Source organism: Podarcis raffonei, chromosome 2 (assembly GCF_027172205.1).
Source record: "Podarcis raffonei isolate rPodRaf1 chromosome 2, rPodRaf1.pri, whole genome shotgun sequence".
Lineage (NCBI taxonomy): Eukaryota > Metazoa > Chordata > Lepidosauria > Squamata > Lacertidae > Podarcis > Podarcis raffonei.
The window spans coordinates 68699252-68722667 of NC_070603.1; the positions used below are offsets into that span (position 1 = coordinate 68699252).

Below are 23416 nucleotides of genomic sequence, written 5' to 3' on the forward strand. Positions count from 1 at the left end.
ACCTCAATGTTTAGCAGGCCCAGCAAGGGTGGGAAGGGCTAAATCTCAGTGGCAGAGTCCAGGTTGGGCATATTTTGTTGGGCTGAAACCCCAGAAAGCCAGCGCCAATCGGTGCTGAACTAGATAGGTCAGCGGTCTGACTCAGTATAAGGCAACTGCCTGTGTTCCTTTGTACTTACAGCACTGGCGAGAATGAATATGCCAAGAGCTGTAATCCTATGCTATTATTACTTTGGAGTAATTCCATGGTACTTATTTCCAAGTAAGCATACATATGATTTAGGATTAGTCTTTGGCCAGTACACTTATCTGGAAGCCGACTCCTGCTGCAGCCACTTCCAGTTGTACGCATCAGGCTGGGGGCGGGGGGATGTTACAAAACACACTGGTATAGAAGACTTTTTCACATTACAACATGCACACGTCCTCGTATATGAGTATGGGGCGTTGTTTAACCTCACCTTTGATCTCATAAATCGGTTAGTAAAGAGGGGGAAGCAGAAGTTGGAGGCTCCTGACCTGTGACACAAGCTCAGTTACTGCCTTTCTAGGCTGCACTCCTTGCTAACTTGCATCCTGTAGTTCCTCTTGCATCAAGCAGAATCCTCAGATTATGCACGCAGCAGGAGTCTTCTGCAAACTGTGAAGCATCTTAAACTTGGCTACAGAAGTACAGTGAGCAGCTCGCTGGTGTTGCTGTTCAACCTTTTGCGGTTTTGTTTTTAAGGAATCTGGCTTTTAAGTGAAAGTAAAGGGAAATGTGCAAAGGAACAAAGAGGTTAGTGTATTGTCATCTGCCTGCGTCTGTAGTAAAAATACATTAAAATTGCCTCCCTTCAGCTAGTAAATTTACATCTGCAGCTATTTTAAAAGACTACTATGTAGGCGGGATATTTCCAATGGCATGTGCAACTATATTAGGAACCACATGAGACTAAGCCATCTAGCAATATAAAGTGTTTTAGCAGTTTAACCCAGGATGTAATTCTTGTCTGTTTTCAGTAGAAGGGTGGACAGGTGGACACAAGATGCTTTAGGTTTAGGATATCCTGCTAGGTGAGCTAGGTGACCTAAGGGTAAGTCCCAGAATTCCCCATCCCATTCAGGCCTATTAAAGCAAATTAGAATTTGGCCATTGACTCAAGTGGGAATTGGATTCTTTCCAGCTCTAGAGACAGTCAATATTCAACTCCGCCAGAGGCTAACTCCTAAAACAGGAGATTTCCGAGCCCACATGTATCTGAGTGCCACATCACTTGACCAGGAGTCCTTTCCCTTGATTCCAGATGTGTGTGGGTTCATTGAGGTTGCTCCGTGGTGAAAAAGAGACACACTGTGCACATGTTCAAATGCAGAGTCTTACAGGCATGTTCCTATGTGGGATTCTGGAACTGAAGACAGATCTGGAGATGAATTTTGTTTCCCATTAAGTCAGGGATGGGGGACCTGTGGCCCTCCAGATGCTATTGGACTCCAATACCCATCAGCTCTAGCGAGCATAGCCTATAGTTGTGGGGAGGGGAGGGGAGGTGTAGTCCAGCAAGGGGTCACAAGCTTCTGACCCTTGGATTAAGCCCCAAATATAAGCTTCTGTGTGGAGGTTTTGGATTTAAGAGACATCTGTATCAACTCAGAACTACTAATGCACAGTTAATTAACTCAACCCGAGTTTTGGCTCAGTCAGAACATCCTTTGAGTCCTCAACACTAGATGACTAATGACATGAACTGCTTCCACTGAAAACGTGCCACTAAGAGGTGGCAGAAAATCCTTGCCTGTGGTGTTATGTTTATGATGACTGATTTCTACAAACCTGCATGTTGTCACTTGATGCCTCAGCTGCTAAGTGAAAGGCACACAGGCACAAACCAGCCCTTAGATTTGTTCTGCCCCAGAAGCAGAAGCATGGGAAGGTGCACCTGCTTTACTTCTGCACTTGTGTGGCACTATAGTCTAAACCACTCTTGGGCTTGCTGATCAGAAGGTTGGTGGTTCAAATCCATGCGATGGGGTGAGCTCCCTTTGCTCTGCCCCAGCTTCTGCCAGCCTAGCAGTTTGAAAGCATACCAGCGCAAGTAGATAAATAGGTAACACTGTGGTGGGAAGGTAAACAGCATTTCTGTACACTCTGGCTTCCGTCACGCTGTCCCGTTGAGCCAGAAGCAGTTTAGTCATTCTGGCCACATGATCCAGAAAGCTGTCTGTGGACAAATGCCAGCTTCCTCAGCCTGAAGCGAGATGAGCACCACACCCCACAGTGGCCTTTGATTGGACTTTACCATTTAGCATGCTGAAATGCAGCTGTGGTGCTTCCTATTAGAGAGAAGGGCATGCTCATTATATTTTTGTTTGCAGCTATGGGACTGGCCCAAACAAAAGCCAGTTACAGCACATTCCTGTACAGTTCTATTTAGAAGTGCATCCCACTGAACTGAGTTGGGCTTACTCCTGGGAAATTGAGCATAGGCCTGCTCTCTTGGGCAGGGTACATATTGCTCCCTACCCCCTGCATTTTATATACTTTGCTTGCCTGTTTCAAATGTTGTGCATTTTCTGTTTCTTCTGGAACTATAAGCACCAGTTTTTATTTTTCCAAAACTTTGCACAACTGTGCCCATTAAATAAATTAGGTGCAGTGCACTGGAAAAAGTGAGCTCCAAAGCAGGGGAGTGGGCGGTATCTTAAGAATGGTTATGAAATATCTGTGTTCTATAAGCATGAAGCCACTGACTTAAACCAAGTCTTATGAGGAACGTTGGAGGAAGATGGAGCAAGCTTGTTTTCTCCTGTTCCTGGGGGTAGGACCTGAACCAGTGGCTTCAAGGTACAAGAAAGGAGATTCCGACTAAACATCAGGAAGAACTTTCTGACAGCAAGAGCTGTTGAACAGTGGAACAGACACCCACAAGACATGATGGACTCTCCTTCCTTGAACATTTTTAAGTGGAGGTTGGATGGCTGCCTGTCACAAATGCTTAGTTGAGCTTACTGCATTGCAGGTGGCTGGACTAGATGGTCTCCCAGGTCCCTTCCCACCTTTACTCAGTTCTATGGTTCTATGATAGAGTGGTGGCCACTGGCTTAGTTGCCTTTGCATAGGATTAAATGAATCCACAGAGGACAGCGCCGCTCAGTGGCTGCAGTAGCCCGATATCTAAGAATTGGACTTGCTAATTTTACTCTGTCAATTCAGATGCTAGTAGATTCAGGACACCAGAGTCAGGTGAGATCAAAGAAAAGTACTTCTTCACACAATGCACAACCTGGGCAATTAATTGATTAATTTAACTCACACAACACACAATTGGCATTCACTACTAGATATAGTGACAGCACATGACTGATATAGCTCTAAAATGGGATTCATTAGATACTTCTGTGGAGAGTAGATCTATCAGTGGCTTTTAACCCTAACAGATAAATGGCAGTATGTAGCTGAATGCCAGGTTTGGAATTCAGGGGCAAGTGTGACGAATGTGATTGCTGTCACGCCCTGCTTGATTACCACTGTGGGAAAGGGGGTTGCTTGGCTAGATGGATGCTTGGTCTTACCACAAAGTGCTTTTCTTGTGTATTCTGATGCCATTTTCCCTCTACACAGACAGCATTTCAAAGCCACTTACAACTAACAATAACGGGAAACAGAGGACAATATTATCAAAGGTATACACTGAAATTGCAAAAGATCTATGCAATCCCATGTTTATTGACCTCTGATTCTGTTTAGATGTATCTCTGATTGTTGAATTTGGAGAACTTGCATCCGATCAAGCTATCTCAATCAGGCTCTGCTTGCTAGCTTTCCAGGAGTTTATGGCTGGTCACTGTTGGTGACAGAAGGCTGGACTAGATGGACCTTTGGCCTAAGTGATGTTCTTAATGTTTCAGTTTTAGTACACAAATCAAGCTAATGGTTCTTTTTATGGCTGCCTTCAGTGTTATATATAATATAGAAAAGCAGGATTTTAAAAATACTTTAAAATGTCATAAAAACAAGGATAAAATCTGGCATGGGTTTTGTGTCTCTGGACTGATGTGTATTCCACACACACACACACAATTAATATATGTTTTGTGTTCTGCATTGGGCTAACTGTTCCTCCATATGCAAAGTGGAGAGACAGATAAGTCCATTGCCTGGCTGGGATTGTTTTACTCTGACCTTAGTCAGTCATACTCATCTGATTTCCCCCCTTTCCTTTGCAGGTAGCACCTGACCCAAAGATTCCCACTAGCAACACTGAATGAGAATTCCACCATTGCCTAGAGCTCACTAATTCAGTTGGCAATATGGATTTCGTGATGAAGCAGGCCCTAGGGGGTAAGTCTTCCCTTCCTACTCTCAGCATCCATTCTAAGCCCCTTTCCATTATGCTCTTGCTACTGGACCTCTTGCTTGAGACAGATTATTTGGGAGGGGTGAATGTGGTTTACAGGAGAGCTCACTTCTCAATGTGTTTACAGGGAACCAGACAGAGGGCCTTCTCGGTAGTGGCACCCGCCCTGTGGAACGCCCTCCCTTCAGATGTGAAGGAAATAAGCAGCTATCTTCTCTTTAAAAGACATCTGAAGGCAGCCCTGTTTAGGGAAGTTTTGAATGTTTAATGCTGTATTGTTTTTAACACTTGATTGGAAGCCGCCCAGAGTGGCTGGGGAGGCTCAGCCAGATGGGTGGGGTATAAATAATAAATTATTATTTTGCTAGGGAGTCCACTGCCTGGAAGCTCAGAAGCTTCAAGCAGTGCTTATTAAGACAAGGCACTTGTGGGGAGATGGGCCGGCTGAGCATGCAGGCTAAAAATCTTGTTACCCAATGCTCACTTCCTCCCTGTCAAGCACAGGGAGCCATTCCCTCCTGGACAGTCAACCAGGCAGGCAGCTGTGCACAGTTGTTTCTCTGCTTGCTACTCCCTTTGCTGCAACCTGTCCTCTCGTTGCTTACCTCTGCTGTCAGAGCACATCAAATCTCACTCCACCTCCACTGTATTCCTTTCTGCAAAAAAAAAAAAAGAGGGAGAGAGAGAGAAGGAAGAGTGACAGGTGTCCCACTAGGGAAGGAAAACATTCTCTCAGCTCACAACCCAAATACCTGTCACCTTTCACTCACTGACTTTCTCGTTGGGCCTGTTTCCTCTGTCTTCCACCATTGGAAGACCATCTGGTCTAGCTCATTAGACCAGATTCTGACTCCCAGGAGGTGCAAACCAGAAACTCACGGGTAGACCAGCAAAGCTCTCTTCTCCAGTACATCCTGACTAGAGGGAAATGCAAACAGATCCTTAAAAGGTAGAAACTGCAACAAAATATTGCAGCATGGAATGCTTCTGCTCTGGTTTCTGGCCACTCTGTCCCATTCCACACACACACAGAGAGAGAGAGAGAGAGAGAAAGAGAGAGAGAGAGAGAGAGAGAGAGAGAGAGAGAGAGAGAGAGAGAGAGAGTTTTCCTCCACACCCATCCCAAACCCGAACAGTACGTCAGCATTCTGTGCCCACTGAGCATGCGCAGTCCTCATTGGGCTTAGAAATTCTTTCTAATTTCTCCCCTATTTGTTTTCTTTGTACTTCTGCAAATATTGTAGTACCTCCAAGTCTGCTGACATCTCCTTCTTGTGCATGAATTGTGCTGCTTTGGCTGCATAAAGAGCCCTACTTAGAGTACGTTATATACATATAGATACAAGTGTGTGTGTGTGTGTGTGTGTGTGATTATTCTGAGTGTATCTTTCGGAGCTCCAGGGAGTGCAGCATCACCTTTCCTGTCATTTCTGCAAATCATAAGGATTGTAAACATTTTTTAAAAATGGCAAACCTCGGCTTTTGGATCAAGGGCTTCAGGCAGCATAAGAAATAAGATGCGCGTTACTAACTCCATTCACAGGCCGTAAGTAGTGACAGTGTCCAGTTCATCTCCTTCTCCATCATTCTAAATGTGTGGAACTTGGTTGCGGCTCCTCAGAAGTAACAGGCACTCTGCACTTGCTCAAAGGCACTCTCACCATTTCCGACAGTTTTACACAAAGTGGTATGAGAGCTACACCCTAGTAAAACTCTGGATCAATGCCCTTCCTGGGGTGGGCAGCTTACTTTGGCAGTTTGTCATCTCAATTATCACCCTCTCTGGAGCTTTGCTGTGCTTGAATCTTTGCTGTGATCCTTTCCTCCCTCTGAGGAACGTAGAGAAATGCCTTCTGCTGAGTTAGACCAAAGGTCCACCCAGCTACAGTGGCTGACATTGGGTCTCTGGGGTTTCAGGCTGGGGACATTCCTAGCCCTTCCTAGAGATGGTGGGCATTGTACCTGGAGACCCCCTGCATGCAAAGCAGATGCTCTGCCACTTAGCTATGGCCCTTCCCATTCTGGGTCCTGAATGACAGAGCCAGCATCAGAGGTTGGCATGGTCAAGCACTGGCACTCAGAAGGACCAATATCCACCACAGCCACAGCCATTTTGATGGCTCAAAATGCAGCACTCATTGTTGACATCAAGCACTGCATCTCAAGCAACCTAAGATATCAAGCAGCTGGCACAGATCAAGCAAGGATAAGCCCTGCTTCCTCTACCATACATGGCTGCCACATCCAGGCCCAGGGGAAGGAAGAGAGTAACTGGCAGTGGTGGCACCTGCTGCAGCAGCAAGAGGCAAAGAATACCCAATGGGGACAGCAGCCATCAGCAGCGCTATGCCAATGGCCCATGAAAGACTGGCACCAGCCCTGCTGAATGACAAACTGGATCTAGTAGAGAGCCTAGCCTGACACTCCTCCAGGCACATCCTATAACAGAACTGCTTTTATTTTTCTTCTCCGTGCCTTTGCAGCCAACAGGACACAGTGCCAGCACCATTGGTTTCCCATTTGTATTTTAAAGGAAGGCTAGGAAAAATGCCTGCCTGCTGTACATCATGCCTTCACCTCCTGGCTACAAGTGACCAAGACACAACAACCTGCTTTTACCCAGAGCACTCAAACAGGGCCATTGCCATGTGCAGGTTCCCTCCCTTCCTCCAGCAGCAACCAGCCACTCTACTGCTTCTGGCTGTGCGAAGGGCTTGGCTGGTTTGGGCAAAGTGGAAATGAGTCACAGAAGTAAAGAAGGAGGGAGATGGAGCTCAGGAAGATGAAAGACCCTGAAGTCTCCTGGGGGCCTGGGGAGCCAAGGCTGGTTTGTAACTCTAAATTGCTGACAAACAGCAATGGGAAATGTTGCTGCCTAGCTCTTAGCTGAGCTGCTCAGCATCACACAGCACATGCCAAGCCTCACAGCTCCATTGCACAGATGTGCAAAGGCTTGGGGAAGAGGGAGCAGCTCCACCCCATGGTGGAGAATGCTCACAGCATCTGATTCAGAAGATGCGTGCTATGGACCTGCTACTTCAGGAAGGGCTTGTAAGGAAAGCTGGGACTGGTAAATCGACAGCCAACATCTATTCAGGAACAACTGGTTCACAAAGCTGTCCAAATGCCCTGCTTAATCTGCATCAAAAGCTTTCTGGCTCTGTCCTTAGCAGCCAAAATATAGCTGGTTCTGTCGTTAAGGAGGGGGAAAGGAGGACAACCTTAGGTGGTGGATTTTCGGCACCATTGGGAATGCCATGTGAACTGCTGCTCCACAAAATGCACCACAAGAATTGGTTGGCTAGTGCCTGTGGCATAACTGGTGACAAGAGACACACTCTAGCCACGGGCGTCGGGAGGAATTTTTCAGGGAGGGTGGGGGGCTGCAAATACTCCAAATAAACAAACAAAGGCTACTTTCTAACAACACAAATGAGGAAAATATTGCCTGTACATTTTGCCTCATATCACAGGTTATGCAAATGCCAGAAACGTACTTATAAAAAAGAAAAGAAAAGAAACCTTTTTATTGAAATTTTTACAGTAGATGAAAGTAAAAAGAAAAAAAGAGAAAAGGAAAGGAAAGGAAAAGAGGGGGGAAAGAAACAAAAGAAAGCAGAGGATAACAACAATAATGAAATAACATTAAAATGTAATTAGAGTTACAAAACTACGTAACATATATGTAAATATACCACAAAAGAGAAACCTGTGAATCTGGGGATCATGGTTTATTGGGAGGGAGCACTTCCCTGCCCCTGAGACACCCAAAACTTTAGCCTGTACCACTTTGTAATTTTACAGAAAGTTAATTCATTGTTTATTCAGTGCTTAGCAGCTGAGTGTCCCCACTATGTCATTTCAGGAGGAGTGTTTATGTAGCTTTTGAAAACTGAGGATGGAGAGAGAGGGAGAGAGGGAGAGAAGTAAAACATTAAACAAGGTATCCTTCTCTGTATAGCAGCTAACAGACCCATAATATTTAGTACTCCCTCTATTTTCACTCCCTCTTTCTAGTACTGGAGCTCATAGCTTCTGTTTTTAAAACTCAGAGTTGCCAATGGGTGCACATAATGGCCTTTGCTACAATCATTCCTGCAGCAAGGGTGATCCCTTCCTGGGTTCTACCTCCATAGCACTACAGTTAAGGGAGAACAAAGATCTGGGATTCATCCTCTGTCTGAGAGGACCCTTAGTACAAGTTAGTTAGATTTGAGCTCCCTCTATAGATCTGTCAAGGAAATGTGCTAGTAGCTGTTCAATTAGCTAACATACAAGTCTCTGGCAGAGTGAAAGGCCTCCTCCTGACATTTTCTTTTAGAAGTCCACCTCCTTAAGATAAATGTAAACATTGGTCTTATATCCACATTCTTGTTGCACCCCTGAAAAAAAAGCCCTTTAAATACTACGTTAAAGGAATGCCCAGCTTATTTCAGCTCCCACTCAATCATCAGATTTCAATTTGTCCAGAGACAGTACAGGCAGCAGCCAAAAATTAAACAAGAGGGAGCTATTAATTGCTGGATCTATGCTACTCTGTCTTCCCTATTACTATCAGACATCAGCAAAGGTCTTGACTGGGAGCTGCAGAGAGCAGTTTAGAACTTGCTCCCTGCAGGCTTTGCCACCTGATTCAGACTAAATCTTGCTGTGACCCAGCATGGAGTGGGTCATTGGTCCTGTAGGGCCACCATGCCCAAATAGCTAGATTTTTGACCTTCTGCTGTCAGCCAGTGAGAATCATACTGGGCCTGGAGCCCTTGCTATGCTGAGGCATTTCATCTGGGATAGAGAACTGTCAAATTTCTGGCCCTGAGATCATCTAACAGATTTAGCTACTTTGCAAAGCAGATGGAGAGGCTGGTGGCTGCTTTGCATTGCCCAAGGAACTCCATCCATCAAGCCATCCTCCCGTTCCCTTCAAAAGGTGTAGTCAGAACTCCCAGGAAGAGATGGCTTATCTTTCCTTAACCCTTTTGCCTCTTCCCAGGCTTCTATTCCTGCATTTAAATTCCTGGTTTCTAAAAAGAGGGATCAAAGACAAAACAGACCATGAAATATATGACTGAACTTGGACATGGAGGGGGGGTCATAGCGACAAGTGGACTGCAGCCACTGGAAAGTTATGTGGCTGCACACCTTCTCTCTGATGACTAGAGGGTAGGGTGAGAATTGTTCAAAGGGTTCAAAGAGTTCAAAGGGATGCTTTAAAACCACAGCATATCATGTCCTGGTCCAAGCTGGAGCCTGCAGGGTTGTCCTGGCCATGCACAGCAAGGATCCAAGAGAGGCTGCAAGTAGGACCATGGACAGCTCACTGCAGCAGGTTATGGCAGTGATGGGAGCAAGTCAAGCCAAACCACACCACAGCTTGGACACTTTGTTCCTGCAATTGTTTGGAGCCAACTCTCAACTTAAGGGCCAAGCTGCATGTGAGGCATACTAAGCACATCACCTGGAAGCATACCAGAGTTTTTAAAAAATAAATTAGTGAGAGGGATTTTCATCAGGACTGTAGCATGTGGGGATGGGAGGTTTAACCCTTTCCCACCCAGTCATGAACCTGATGAAAAGTATCCTCACTCCCATCCTACAACAGTCTTTGACAGGGCAATTGCTTCAGAGGCTCTGTCCTTTAACCTAGTCTACCCATTCTCCATGTTATCAGGCCCCTTCTCTGAAAGTGGGGAGGGGTCTGTGTCTCTGGCTATGGTATATCAAGAGTTAAGTTGGAAGCGATTTAGGACGAAGGTATGCTTGAGTGGTCACACTGCATTGGCTCTTGAGCTGTACTTACATTGCTGGAGTGAAACAAATGCATGGTATTTACCAGACTCCCAGAACCACGCTGGTAACATTTGGATGAGCAGAAGAGGTGGCTCTCGGGGGAAGTCTCTACATTAGACACCCCAGACACCCCAGAACTGCAGTGATTATGTAGGAGTTTCCCATATGATCTGCTATTCCCAACTGTTCTCAGCTGATCACAGCAAGCCCTGTGCCTACAGAAAAATGAGTCCAGTAATCCTCATTGGACACCAGGGAACGAAGTCTGGATTCCCAGGTACATTCTGTCTATGATAGGCTCTCACTCCCTATCCTGAACATCATCTGAGATTGAGGACACTGGGGTGACCTGAAATTGTTAACGCCACACCCAGAGATGGCACACCCAGCTCAGTTCCTATGAACTCATGCTGGCCCTGAGTATGCAATAAATTATTCCAACTTCAGTTTTCGAGGTTCGGGTGAGTGGGGAAGAGCCCACACTGCGTGAGAGCATGGCTGTGTGAGAAATAATAGCTGAAAAGGAACAAGCTGTGCTCAGGAGTCACTGTGGTTTCCTAACATCACTTGCAGGGGCCACCAAGGACATGGGTAAAATGCTGGGAGGCGAAGAGGAGAAAGACCCCGATGCCCAGAAGAAGGAAGAAGAGCGACAAGAAGCCCTGCGGCAGCAAGAGGAAGAGCGCAAGGCAAAACATGCCCGCATGGAGGCGGAACGGGAAAAGGTCCGACAGCAAATCCGTGATAAGGTGCGTAACACACACACACACACAATGGCTAGAAGGGAAAGGCCATATTACGTATGTATGTATTCATTTATTTACAGCATTTATACCACACCCTTTAGCCAAAAAAAGACTCTCGGGGCAGCTTACAAACGCTAACGATCTAAAAAAAGATATTACATGGGAGGAAGGAGTAAAGAGCAAGCGCAGTCACAAGTGCTTCAAGTTACAGCCTATATCCATGACACTTCTGGTAGAAGTGGCTCACCATGTGACTCACTACCACACTAGCTTCCAGTGGGTTAACATGACTAAGGGTTATTTATGCAACCCCAAGAATCTTGCCCCAGTGGCATCCTCCCCTTCCTGCTTACTGGGCCAGTCACTGGAGATGGAGAGGCAGTCTTTGGTGTGTTGCCATCTTCTTCCTTCAGCGAAATGGCCTTTGGTCACCTCTGATCCCCAAATTTATTACCCAGATGCTTTGGGGGAAAGAGGTTCCTTAAGACTGACAGCAAGTGCTCATCCAGCAGCTGAAGCACTGCCTCAACCTCTCCTGCTACCCACCCACTGCTTCACTAGCTCAGTGTGCATCCATTCTTGCCTTCACAGTGCTGCTGATATTTTCTAGAAAGGCTTTGGCCTTCTCCCTTCTGATCCCTATGGTGATCCCAAGACCCTGTGCCTGCAGAAGTAACAGCCTGTTAAGCAGAGATCACTTTAGCTCAGGCACAGGCCTCAAAGACTGCCATTCCCTCCGGGACATCACACCCCTGCACACTGATGAATGATTATGCACTCATCTGCTCTCGCTGCTTGTGCTGCAGAGGAGAATCATTCATGAGTCTATGGCGTGTGGTCCCAGGGGGAAGAGCAGCCTTCACATTCAGCAAAGAGCCACTGTGGCCTGCCCTATACTCTGCATGTCTGCTTTGCCCCTTCTCTCCATCCCTCTCTTCCCACCCCCTATCAGCTGTTGCTGGGATCCCTTTTATTTGACATGTGGCAAGGGAGAGAGAAAGGGTCATTGGAGGACCGTCATCTATCCTTTGATTGGTGACCAATATGTATTAGGCATATGGACTGAAGATGTCCAGGACACAAAGATGTCCAGGACACATCAACTGTGTCAGCTGACTGATTCAGGTCATCAAAGGAGTTCTTGATGATTGGCATGTTGGAAGGACTCAACTCCTGATTTTGTCGTGAGCCCAGACCCCAAACCAGAAGGATGAGCAGAGGGATAGCTCAGTAAGTAGAGCATGATACTCTTAATCTCAGGGTCATAGGTTTGAGCCCCACATTGGGAGAAAGATTCCCTCATTGCAAGGGGTTGGACTGGATGACCCTTGTGGTTCCTTCCAACTCTACAGGTCTGTGACTCATCACTGCCTGGCAAATCCTTGCCCTGTCCTCTAGGGACTAGCTCACACTGCATTTGATTACTACTATATACTGGATAGCTGGACAACTGAATATGTGAACAGACTCCATTTAAAAGCATTGTGTGTGAGATGATAGAAATATATGCCTGTGCTGGATTATGCTGACATACCAATTATTATTTGATGCATTGCATGCTCACATAGGGACAGACACACATGTGTAAAGTAGACCCTAGGAGCATGTATTTGCTGCAAGACTTTTATCTCCACATCTGGTATGTCTGTATGTCCACCTTCTTTTCCTGAGCTGCACAAGCAGGAAGAGCATCACTAGAAAGCTGAACTGGAAGGGAACGTAATCATCTACACTGGCAGAAAGTTTGAACTTTGATTTGTGGGGAAAGGCACGCAATGGTCCACCATAATTCTGTTTCGAACAAAAGCATTGAGAACAAAAGTCTCTTGGGGCAGATCCTCTCTCTGTGCCACTCAGAGAGAACCAGCATTGGGAGGATTAATCAGCCAGGGTGCATCCTGCACCTCACTGCTGAGAAGCTTTAAATGTTCCTGTTGAGCCCTGAGCAATTCCACTGGGAAAGCAAGTGTCAAATTTCAGCACAGACACAGTATTCCGCCAAGAGCAAATCAGCCAGGCCTAAGAAAGCAGCTAAAGAGACGTGAATGGTGGGAGGAAGATAACAGGGGCATCAAGAGGACAGAAACATTGTATGTGGGGAAATTGCTGTGAATGCAAAGCGACAGGAGGCCAGAGGGAGAGTGAAAAAATAGAGTCAGTAGGCAGAGAAGGAATTCCGTGCAAGGTTAGAGGGAAGGATGGAGGGAGAGCATTCCAGAGCCTCCTTGTTCAGTGGCAGTGTACCTCTGCATACCAGCTGCTAGGGCTAGACAACCAACAGGAATAAGTGGTTGTCTTCCAGGTGCGCCAGCTTCTGCCCAGCATTGGGGGCGGGGCAGCATGTGCGTGTGATGTCACATCCATGGTGCGTGTGATGTCACATGGTGGGAGGAGACCCAATGGGGCCCAGCAGACCCCCCAAAAGACATGACAGGGCCTACTCCCTGCCATAGGAGGGCCCAACTGAGCCCGTCACAGCCGCAGGAGGGCTTTTCTTATCCTGACTCCCCCAGCATTCAGTTTAATTGGATTTTCCCAGGTACCAGTATAATGAGAAAAGGAGGCAAGCTTCTCTCCACTTTCTCTAGAGCATGCATAACTTTATGCACCTTTCTTATGCCCTCTTCCCCACCCCCTTTGCACACTTTTCCTCTGAGCTAAAAGGCTCTAGACATATGATCCATGCTGCAAGATTAACATCAGCGCTGGGAGCCAGGTGGGTGGATTCTGGGCGTCTGGCAGAAAGGAACCTTTCCAAAGATGTCTCTCCCCAGTCCTTATCTCTCTCTGTCAATCACTGCCCAGTTCCTGGCTCTCGCTGTCCTCACATTATTAGTGGGGGCGGTGTGGGTCTCCCTTTATTGCCCACATTGTAAGTGGATGTATTAGGGGCCTGGCGCTCACTATCTGCAATCTTCAATATCCTTCTGCCGAGGCAGATAGCGCAGCAGCCAGCACTGCCTCTGCCCAGCCCATAATATCTTGCTAGCAGGGGCAGATGGGAACAGAAGATTCCAGCCTTGTGCAAATGAACACACAGAGCAAGGCTTCTTCCGCAGCTTATTTTTCCATTTGGCACCTGGCCGTCTTCACCACGGCAAGTGGCCCTCAGAAGGCTGCCTCAAAGGAAGTGTGGCCCCAGGGCTGGAAAGGGGTTCTTCAGCTCTGCCATAACGTTTCCAATTTCTTGCTAGTGTCTCTTGCTCTAGGTAGGAGCTGCCACCTGCATCCTTGCCTCTCCTGTTGTTGTTGTTGTCGTCAATTTCTATACCACTTCATATTTTAAAGGAAAAAAATCTCAAAGTGGTTTGCAACACATTAACACATCACATAAAGCAACCCAGAATCAGACATTGCTGAAGAAAGTCAACTATAAAGTATAAATTCACAGCAACAGAATTAACAGGAAACTAAAATGTTACCTTACAGATTGGGAAAAAAACCCATATTACTAATGGAAGTCAAATATAAAATGCACAGTTAAAACAGCATACTTGCCAAGAGGATACTAAAGCTTGTCATCCAGCCATATCCTCATGGAGCCGAGGCAGCAACAAGAGACTGGCTTGAAATGCAGCATAGGAAGCCTCACGGGACGTTTGTGGGTGCCGCAATGGACCCCACAATGCAGCTGCATGCAGGTTCACTAAGAAGAAAGTCCCAGTGATGTCAAAGGGACTTAACTCCCTACTGAGCGTACTCAGAAATCAGCCTGCAAAAATAATGGCAAAATCATTGTTTTTAAAGGTACACTTTGCACTTTGCATGGTGTAAACCCAAACTGTGTCAAACGCCTGTGTACCTGTCTCTGACTTCTTGTGGGTGTCTCCCATGCAGTACGGCTTGAAGAAGAAGGAGGAGAAAGAGGCGGAGGAGAAGGCAGCGCTGGAGCAGCCGTGCGAGGGGAGCCTGACGCGCCCCAAGAAAGCCATCCCAGCAGGCTGCGGGGATGACGAAGACGAGGACGAGGAGAGCATCCTCGACACGGTGCTCAAGTACCTGCCGGGCCCACTGCAGGACATGTTCAAGAAGTAGCCCTGCCCCACCAGCCCCCTGCCCTGCGCTGCCCACCGTCCCTGGCACTGCCAACTCAGAGCTTGGGTTGAGGGAGGGCAGTCCCAGTGGGGCGGGGGGGATTTTCATTTATTTATTTTTTTACTTCATTTGATTCCTTTTTTTCTTTCGTTCCAAGGGAAGACCCCACACGTGTCCTTGTGCCACGGGGCCCCTGCCAAGCCACCGCACTGCCCCGCCCCACCCTTTTCCCCCCAGGAAGAAGCACACCAGGCACAGGGCATGCTCCCCCCCTCACTGCACCTCTTGCTACCCATCAGACCAAAAACCACTCTCACCTGCTCTGCTCCCTGGAGCTGCAGGCTGGGCCACTGCCGGGAGCCTGCCTCCCCCTTTCCAATCCCTGCCCCCTGCCCCGTGGCAGAGCTGGAGTTCTGTTGTGCCAAAGTGCCAGCTGGCTACATGGGGAAACTACCCCCCTCTCCCCCACCCCACACAAAAAAAAAACTGGGCACAGGGTGAGGAACTTGGACCAAATTCACTGATGCAACCTCATGGGGGCCCTGGGGAAGGGGCTTGGGCTCTGCCCCCCCCATGCACATTCCTAACCCCCCCCCCATGTTGACTGCCAGGGAGGGACTGGGTGCCCATTTCCCTTCACACCTTGGGGCAAAGCCAGCCCCTGCACATTCCATCTCTTGACTAAGAGAGCAACCAAGAGGAGCACCCCCTGCCCTCATCCTCGCACCCAAGGGCTGCTGGGTTGTTTCTCACATGCTTGGGGGAAAGGAGGAGCTTGTTTCTGGAAGGAATCGAACTCGCACCCCCAAATACTAATGCGGAGAGACTTACCTGCACCAAGAATTACCTGTGTGGGAGGCAGGGGAGAAAGCTGTCCCTGCTACGACTTCCATTTCAAGCACGCACATTCAGACACACCTTCCACAGCCCCACTACAGCCGGCCAAGGGGTCAAGGGCCAAGGTTAAGCATCAGCTCTTCCTTGCAGGATGACCTTTGGTCTTGGGTTCCAAGACCTGTTGGCTCCTCATGGGTGTGGCGGACAAGAGGTTGGGAGGTGGCACTGTCACCCTTGCTGTCTCGCCCGTCTTTTTCTGATCCAGTTCATCCTTTGTCATTTGAGCTGCAGGGGGTGAACTGGGGCAGCTACAGGCTGCAGAGTATGAGGACCAGGGCCATCCTCTTTCTGTCATTTTGCTCTCCAAAGTGGAGGGTTTAGACTGAGTCTTGATTTGGGGAGCAGGGGACTGAAGTGGATCAAGGGCGCTTGCAGGCAGGGGCTTATTGTTGTGAATGGGTCATTTAGATGTTGTAAACGGGTCAGTGGCAAGAGGTTTACCAGGGTTTTCTCCAGAAAGGGTAAATCTGGGATAAATAAAGGGGAGGGAACACAGACAGGCATTTGCCTACGTGAGGAGCACCCATTCCATAATAAACACCCACTTCGGAGCACCCAAACTCAAAGAAAGGGGAATAGGACCCAGCAGCACATGGAGGATGGAATAAGAGCTCCTTTTTCCAGCCTGGGAATAGCCAGCTGCATTTGTGTTGCTGGAGAACCTGAGGGTCATCATCGCCATCTTCTTTGAAGGAGGCTGATGCAGGGACCCTGGGATAGAACTGCCAGCGTGTGTGGCTCACCCCTGGCTGGAAGATCAGTCTCTTGGGATGAGGAGCCTCAATTCATTTCTTAGGCTAGGATTGGGAGCCCATTGCTGTGGCTATCTTGGTCCCCCAGGATCCTGCTACAGGCCCCTGCAGATGCAAAAATGGTGCACAGAGCAGCACAGACACAAATCTTGCCTGCACTACTCTTGCTTCCATGACCTAAACATCTCTTTCCTTCTCATGCTGCCCCAGTTTTCTCCTTAACTGAGAAATGCCAAGGACCGCCACCCCCACCCCCATATACACACTGATTTCTGAGCGGGGGTTGAGGTACTGTATGGTCTGGGAGAATCTTCTGCTCTCCCACCTCTGCAGCCCCATCCTGCCCATGGGTGTGGCGATCTCCAGATCCCCCAACCCGCAAAAGAAAAAGACCCAATGACTCTCCTTTGCTGTGCTATTGTTGCATTCACTCCCTGCCTGCTAACCCCATCCTTTCTCCAGAGCCACAAGATTAAGCCAAAAGCAGTGACTAGGAGACAAGGAAGGGTGGTTTGGGAGTGGGGGGAGACGTCGCCCTGTTGTTGGTTGGCACCCTGCCAAACGCCACCAGACCTTGGCCACTGCTGAAAACAAAGGCAAGGGCCCAGCCTTCCTTGGGGAAGTCCTGTGGTTCTCATTCTTCTGTATATTTGTTTGGGAAGGAAGGTCCCAATTGTTCCCCCACCCCAAGATTCCCCGGTGCCCCTGGGGGGCTTTTGCTTTTTGGTTGGGATTGAGTTTGAATCTGAAAGAAATCTCCCTCCATTGAGTGTCCTTCCTTCCTTCCTTCCTTCCTTCCTTCCTTCCTTCCTTCCTTCCTTCCCTAATAGTTAAAGCCATATCAGTTAGACTGCAATACTATCAACACTAAAAACTCTGCGGGCCGCGCTCTCTCATCTTGTACAAAGGAGCGTCCCTGGGGGGGGACCTCCCCCCTTGCCCGCTTGTCTGTGTCTCCGGCCACCCACCATGTGGCCCATGCGTGTCTTTTTTGCATTGGTGTCTCTGTAACAGGGTAATTCACCCCAACGCCTGCCATCTGTCTTATTGTCTCTGCTAGTCACTCACGAGATGGTCACTGTACGGCTCCATGGAGCTCAGGACTTGGGGTGGGGGGCAGAGAAGCTTCGGGCAGGGCGGAGTAGAGAGGGTCAGGGTGGGGGTGGCAAAGGGGAAGCAGCCCATTCAGCACCTTATTTGCTCACAAGCCGTTTTTGCCATGGCCAACCATTGTGTGTGCAATCACCTCCTACCAGACACAGAGCATGACTGTGGTGTGCAGGGACTGGCCAGCGGAAATTCAGGGTGCTCCCTGCTGGCTGCTGGCAGGTGAGCTCTGTGGCGAGGTGGCACTGCTTTGTCCTGGGCTCTCACACGTCTGCTGTCTGCTGCTGGACCCTGCTGGCTGAATGCTGAAAACTGCAATAAATCCACTTCTCACATGGGGCAAAGGGCTGATGCTGAAGCCAGCTTCCTGCCTTTGGGGTGGTGTTGCTGATGCTCTCGGTTTACTTTGTTTTTTTAATGCTACAGCCACATGTTGGTGGCCCAATCCCACACAGTGGGCTTTGACAGCCCCCTGGGTCCCACTGACCGCGAGGCTACTGCTGGCCTCTGTGGACCTATTCTGGGCAAGACCTAAAGGTAAAAAAAGATAAGAGTCAAGGGGTATCAGAGAGACCTGGGATGGCAGCACCCACAGCAACAGAGAAGGATTAAACCTGGCTTCACCGTGTGGGAATCTCAGTGCTGCCATGATGGGACTCTTCTCCAGTTACCTTTGCAATGCGGGAACACCAGCTATTTCCTGCTCCACCAAAGGAACATCAGAAACCACAGGAGACATGCTCATGCTTCAGCTCCTTCCCAAACACCCCACAACAAGCAGAGGCAACACTGGTTGGGAGAGGAGCCATTGTATGGGCTTTTCCTATATCATGACCTTGGGCTTCTGATGTTGTCTTTGCAGCACTGGAAGGCACTGCACTGCAGCAGTTCCCAGGCCACCACCAAGGTAGCCTGGAGGAAACCCCTTGCCTAGTGCTTTGTCAGAACCACTTTTAGTAAATTGAGAAGAAGCTGCTTCTAATCTAATGGTGTATGTACACTTCCGTGTGTATATGCACATAAGGGGGGAGGGGGATAAAAGTTGTAGCATATACACCAGTAGGTTTAAGCCAGCCTCCCTCCACCATCCCATGTATAAGGCAAATAAATCTGGCCACTTCCAAGATCCCTTAACTCCCTTTTTCTCCTACATGTTTTAAGGCTCAGAATCACACATATGAGTGTCTGTTTACATTAGTGCATGCCTGACTCTGTGTGTGTGTGTGTGTGTGTGTGTGTGTGTGTGTGTGAGAGAGAGAGAGAGAGAGAGAGAGAGAGAGAGAGAGAGAGATGGATGGTTGGAAGGAATGCTCACTATTCATTTATGATGTGGTGCATATCTCTGTGAGCGCATGGATGCATGAGAATGTGAGCAAAGCCAGTGGTGTACATGTGAATGTGCCAGTACTTGTCGCGAGGGCGGATGTGTGTGCGTTGGCACAAACCCAGGGGGCGTGCTGGAGTCTCCAGTGTGTCAGTGCCAACGTGTTCCAAATGTGCAACCCATTTGTTTACAGATTGCTTCCAGAGCAGGATATCCCTCAGGGGCTCAGCATGGGCACAGAAGAACTGATCCCAGTCCCTCCGGGACCCAGTCAAGAGCATTGCCGGAGGGGCCCTGCATCCTCCCCACCCTGCCGTGCATGCATTCCCCTTTGTCTGCTTGCCTGTCACTGCTCTGTATTGGGAGGCAGCAGGCAGCCCTACTGCCTTGTGCACTAACCTGCCGGAATGTGTAAACCATCCTGTCTTGCTTGTGCCATCTCTGCTTTCTAGGGTCATTGTGTCTACCTGGCTAGTCCTCGTCCCATCTGCACCTGGGAAGGACATAGAACACAGTGATGGGGTTAAGTGTGCTGAAGGGGTTCCCCAATGGAAAGATATGGGGCAAGCCAAGCACCCTGTGGGCCCTTCAGGTTAAAGCTGCTGGGGGACGTCCGTTTCCCGCAGAGAGATGAACACCTTAGGCTACGGAGTGCACCACTTCTGAGCCATTGCCCTTGCACCCTGCCAGTCTTTCCATTTAACCTGGAGGAGCAAGCGGGGAGCTGGTGACACCCCTTTCCCTGCCTGGGTGGGGTGGAGGACGCAGGTAGAAGGGGACAGCAAAGAGTCAAAGAGGCTCCATCCAGCCACCCTATGGTGACCATCCTGCTCTTACTAGTCTTTGAAGAAATAATAAAATAAAGAAATTTGTACATTGCCCTGTGTTAAGCGTCTCTCTGGCTGCACGTTTGGGAAGGAAGGATTGCAGCAGTAGCGGCAGTTATAGAGGTTGACACAGGAGCAACACTTCGTGGAAGAGTTGTGGGACTACCTCTGGTGCTCAGATTGCAAGGCAGACCCTGGAGACCCTTTTGCAACAGCTCCCTTCCCTACAGCTTTTAGACAGCTAAAGTGGGAGCGTGTTTTGTCTAAAACTGGGAGGGGGGTCTGGGGAATTGGATTGGATCCCTCCCTCCCCATTCCCCCATTAATTCAAGTGTTGCCCCTCTTTGCAGAGAGACTAGCTACAGAAAAGGAGAAATAATTTTGATAGGATGAAACACTTTTGCTGTAGGCCCGGGCTAGAGAGCCAGTTCCCCCCCCACACACACACACACACTCACACACATGTGATGTTGCTAGACTACAAATCCCATCATTCTTAACCTTTGGGCATGCTGGCTGAGGGTTGTGGAACTGGAGACTCCCACAATGTCTGGAGAGCTGCAGGTTAGCCACCTCTGCTGGGGGCCCAAATAAGGGTCCCTGCAGAAAAATAATTCATAGGCAGGGTTCACAAGGACCTGCCTTCCCCCTGCACACACCTCCAGAACAGTGCAAAGTGGGAGATGAGAGGGGCTGGTTCTTTCTGGCAAGCAAAAATGCTTGCTCTGACAGAACGCTCTCCCAGGTTTTGGGAAAGTGTACTTAACATGCTTCTTCCCACTCCAGCCTCTGCTCATTCATTAGGACAGAGATAACCCACTTCTGGAGTGGTGAGGAACCTGTTTGACCTAAAACTGTTCAAGAGATGGTTAATTAAAAGTGTTGATACTTCTTTCCTTACATTAATCTCAGTAGTAAAGAACTACTGCGTACTCTCTTAAATCTCTCCTTCAGGCCCCAAGGAAAAATGGAGGCATGGGGAGAGTTTTAGTCATTGCTGGTGCCAGCTTCCTTCAACAAATGTGACAATGATTCACAGCCCCCCTCTCTTGTTCTCTTCCCCTAGGAAGGGGCAGAGCTAGAGTGAATAATCTCACAGGACCACCAGGTGCTAGCTAGCTAGCCCAACATTATTGCTGTTCATTGGTTGCACGTCAGGTGGGAGTGGCAGCCATGCTCTTATTTTAAATACTATGACCTGCCCCCAGCAGTTGGATCAGAATGACAATGCACTCTCTGTACTAGTAAGGAAAGAGCTTTTAGAGCCAGCATTACTGGCAACTGCAGGGTATTTGTGCCAGACAGAGAGAGCTAGGAACAAGCTGCTCTCCTTCTTTGGGCCAGATCCCTGCTGGGCACTACAGTGCTTGCCATATGGTAATGACTGGCAGTAAGTGCAACCCTTCTTCGGGGAGCTCAGGAGCTGCCTGGCTTGGATACAGGCTTGCTGTTTGCTGCCGGGTGACCTTGGGCAAGTTGCTGCCTCCCTGCAAACTTCACTTCTCCGTCTGAAAAGCAGGGTAAAAGTTATCGCAGCCACCAGCGAGTACACACAGTAAGGCTAGGATGACTTGGGGTCTTGTGAGGTCGGTTTACAGTTGATCATTTGGTGCATGCAGTAACATAAAGCAAGCTCAGAAGATGAAGGCCTACCAAATGTAAGTGCTGCTGCAAGCCTTCATGGTTGTGTTCACTCTTATCAGGACATGGTCCCAGATATATGTATCTATCAGGCACTGCCACAACAACCTGAGGTCACTGACTAATTTATCCAGCATGTGGGTGACAGTTCCAGGACCATGCACAGGCCTTGTCATAACATCTCACAGGCCGCTTTGAAGGCTGTTCCTTTCCCTTTTTAACATTTAAACAGGCTCTGCCCTTGCAGTTTACAAGCCCTGTGAGTTCTAGCTGGATTTTTGTGAGCAAGCTACCATTCTTCTATATACCAAGGCACTTTCCACGCCACCCCCTGGAAATTAATATGAGTCCACCTTCTTTCCCTGTTAAAAAATCTGTTATAGAATATTGATTCTTAACCATTTATAAGTATGTTCCCATGTGAATTAAAGGGGATTCTCCAAATCCCTGTCAACATGCAGAACAATATGTTGTGGCAATGTGGTCTATGTTCATATCAACAATTGCTTAAGTTCAGTAAAAACTCAACATGCTGGAACTCCTACATCAATTGAAAGATTTAAAAGGGTATAAGGCTCCTGTCTGAAGAGGACAAAATATGCTTACTCTGGCCTAAACCATTTATTTCCATTAACACCACCAAACAGCACACTCCTTGCATGCAGAAGATTTCAGGCTCCAGATAAAACATCTTTGCCAGTTAAAGGACTGGCAAAGACCTCTGTGTGAAATGTTGGACAGCTGCTGCCAGTCAGAGAAAAGAATACTAGGCTAGATGGACCTGTGGTCTCATCATAAGGTGTGCTTCCTATGTTCGTAAGTCAAAAGTGGGGAGCCTGTGGCCCTCCAGATATTGATTCCAATGCCAATCAGCCCCAACTGGCCTGACCAATATGGTCAGTTGTAGTCTAATTCATCCCCAGATGCTGCTGAACTCCCAGCTCCCATCAACCCAAGCTAGCAAAGCCAATGGACAAGGATGATGGGAGCTGTAGTCCAACAACATCTGTGGGTGGCACAGGTTCATTAAAGGGGCCTCCATGCAGAAAGTGCTGCTGTTGGAGAGCACAAAGCAAATAAGGGAATGCAGAATCTCTTCCCTGAGTGATCTCCTTTGAGAAGAATGGTGCTCTTGTGCATTAAGAAGGCTGTGACTAATGCAGACGTTTGCCCTCATGAATAATGCCTGCAGGAGAACCTAGGAGTCCCATCTGTCTTGACCCACCTGAACACAGCAGAAGAAAAGCAGCGCAGAAGGAGGGGGAGGCAGAAACACTGGGTGCCTAAGCCTGGCAGGAAGCTCCCTTAGCATTGTGTTTACTTGCAAGTTCCCCAGGGGCAGCACTATGGGCTGGGGGGAGACAATGGGAGCTGATTGCTGCAAGGACTAAGGCAGCAGAACCAGAGAGGATAATAGCAGCTCTTTGGTCTGGAGGGCTCAGCCCTGCTTGGAATAGAATTAAGTAATCGCTATGATTAGTGCCTTGGAGAGGAATGGAAGACTGGTCGCCTGCTGAGAATCCTGGCAGGCTTCTGGACAGAGCTGGAACTGTAGCAGCCCAGGGCATCTCTCTCTACATCGCCACCCCCCTGCTTGCCATCCCCCTGCTGCCTTTCCTGTGCCATAACAATGTCATCGGTATAGATCAGAGTTTTTTTTAAGACTAGAGGAATTCATAGAGGGTAAGTTTATCAATAACAATTAGCTACAGTAATAAAATTGAACCTCCAGAGTCAGGGGCAGTGTACCTCTCAGCTTGTAAACTTCCCAAAGCATCTGGCTAACCACTGTTGGGGACAGAATGTACTGGACTAGATTTAGCCTTTCGCAGGTGGCGCTGTGGGTTAAACCACAGAGCCTAGGACTTGTTGATCAGAAGGCTGGCGGTTCAAATCCCCGCGACGGGTTAAGCTCCCGTTGCTCAGTCCCTGCTCCTGCCAACCTAGTAGTTTGAAAGCACCT

General features: G+C 48.4%; 1 protein-coding gene across 5 annotated transcripts in view; it reads left to right on the top strand.

Moving 5' to 3' along the window:
• Positions 1–14990, top strand: part of CPLX2 (complexin 2) — a 112765-nt gene extending 97775 nt beyond the window's left edge. For 4 of the 5 annotated variants that reach the window (XM_053377157.1, XM_053377156.1, XM_053377159.1 and 1 more), the window contains 3 exons: positions 4207–4321; positions 10698–10873; positions 14708–14990. In XM_053377157.1, coding sequence (XP_053233132.1) covers positions 4291–4321; positions 10698–10873; positions 14708–14905 — 405 coding nt within the window. In that variant the 5' untranslated portion in view covers positions 4207–4290 and the 3' untranslated portion in view covers positions 14906–14990. Of the gene's footprint in view, positions 1–3601; positions 3664–4206; positions 4322–10697; positions 10874–14707 lie in introns of those variants that run through there. The other variant, XM_053377158.1, reaches the window with a different exon arrangement.
• The last annotated feature ends 8426 nt before the right edge of the window (positions 14991–23416 follow it).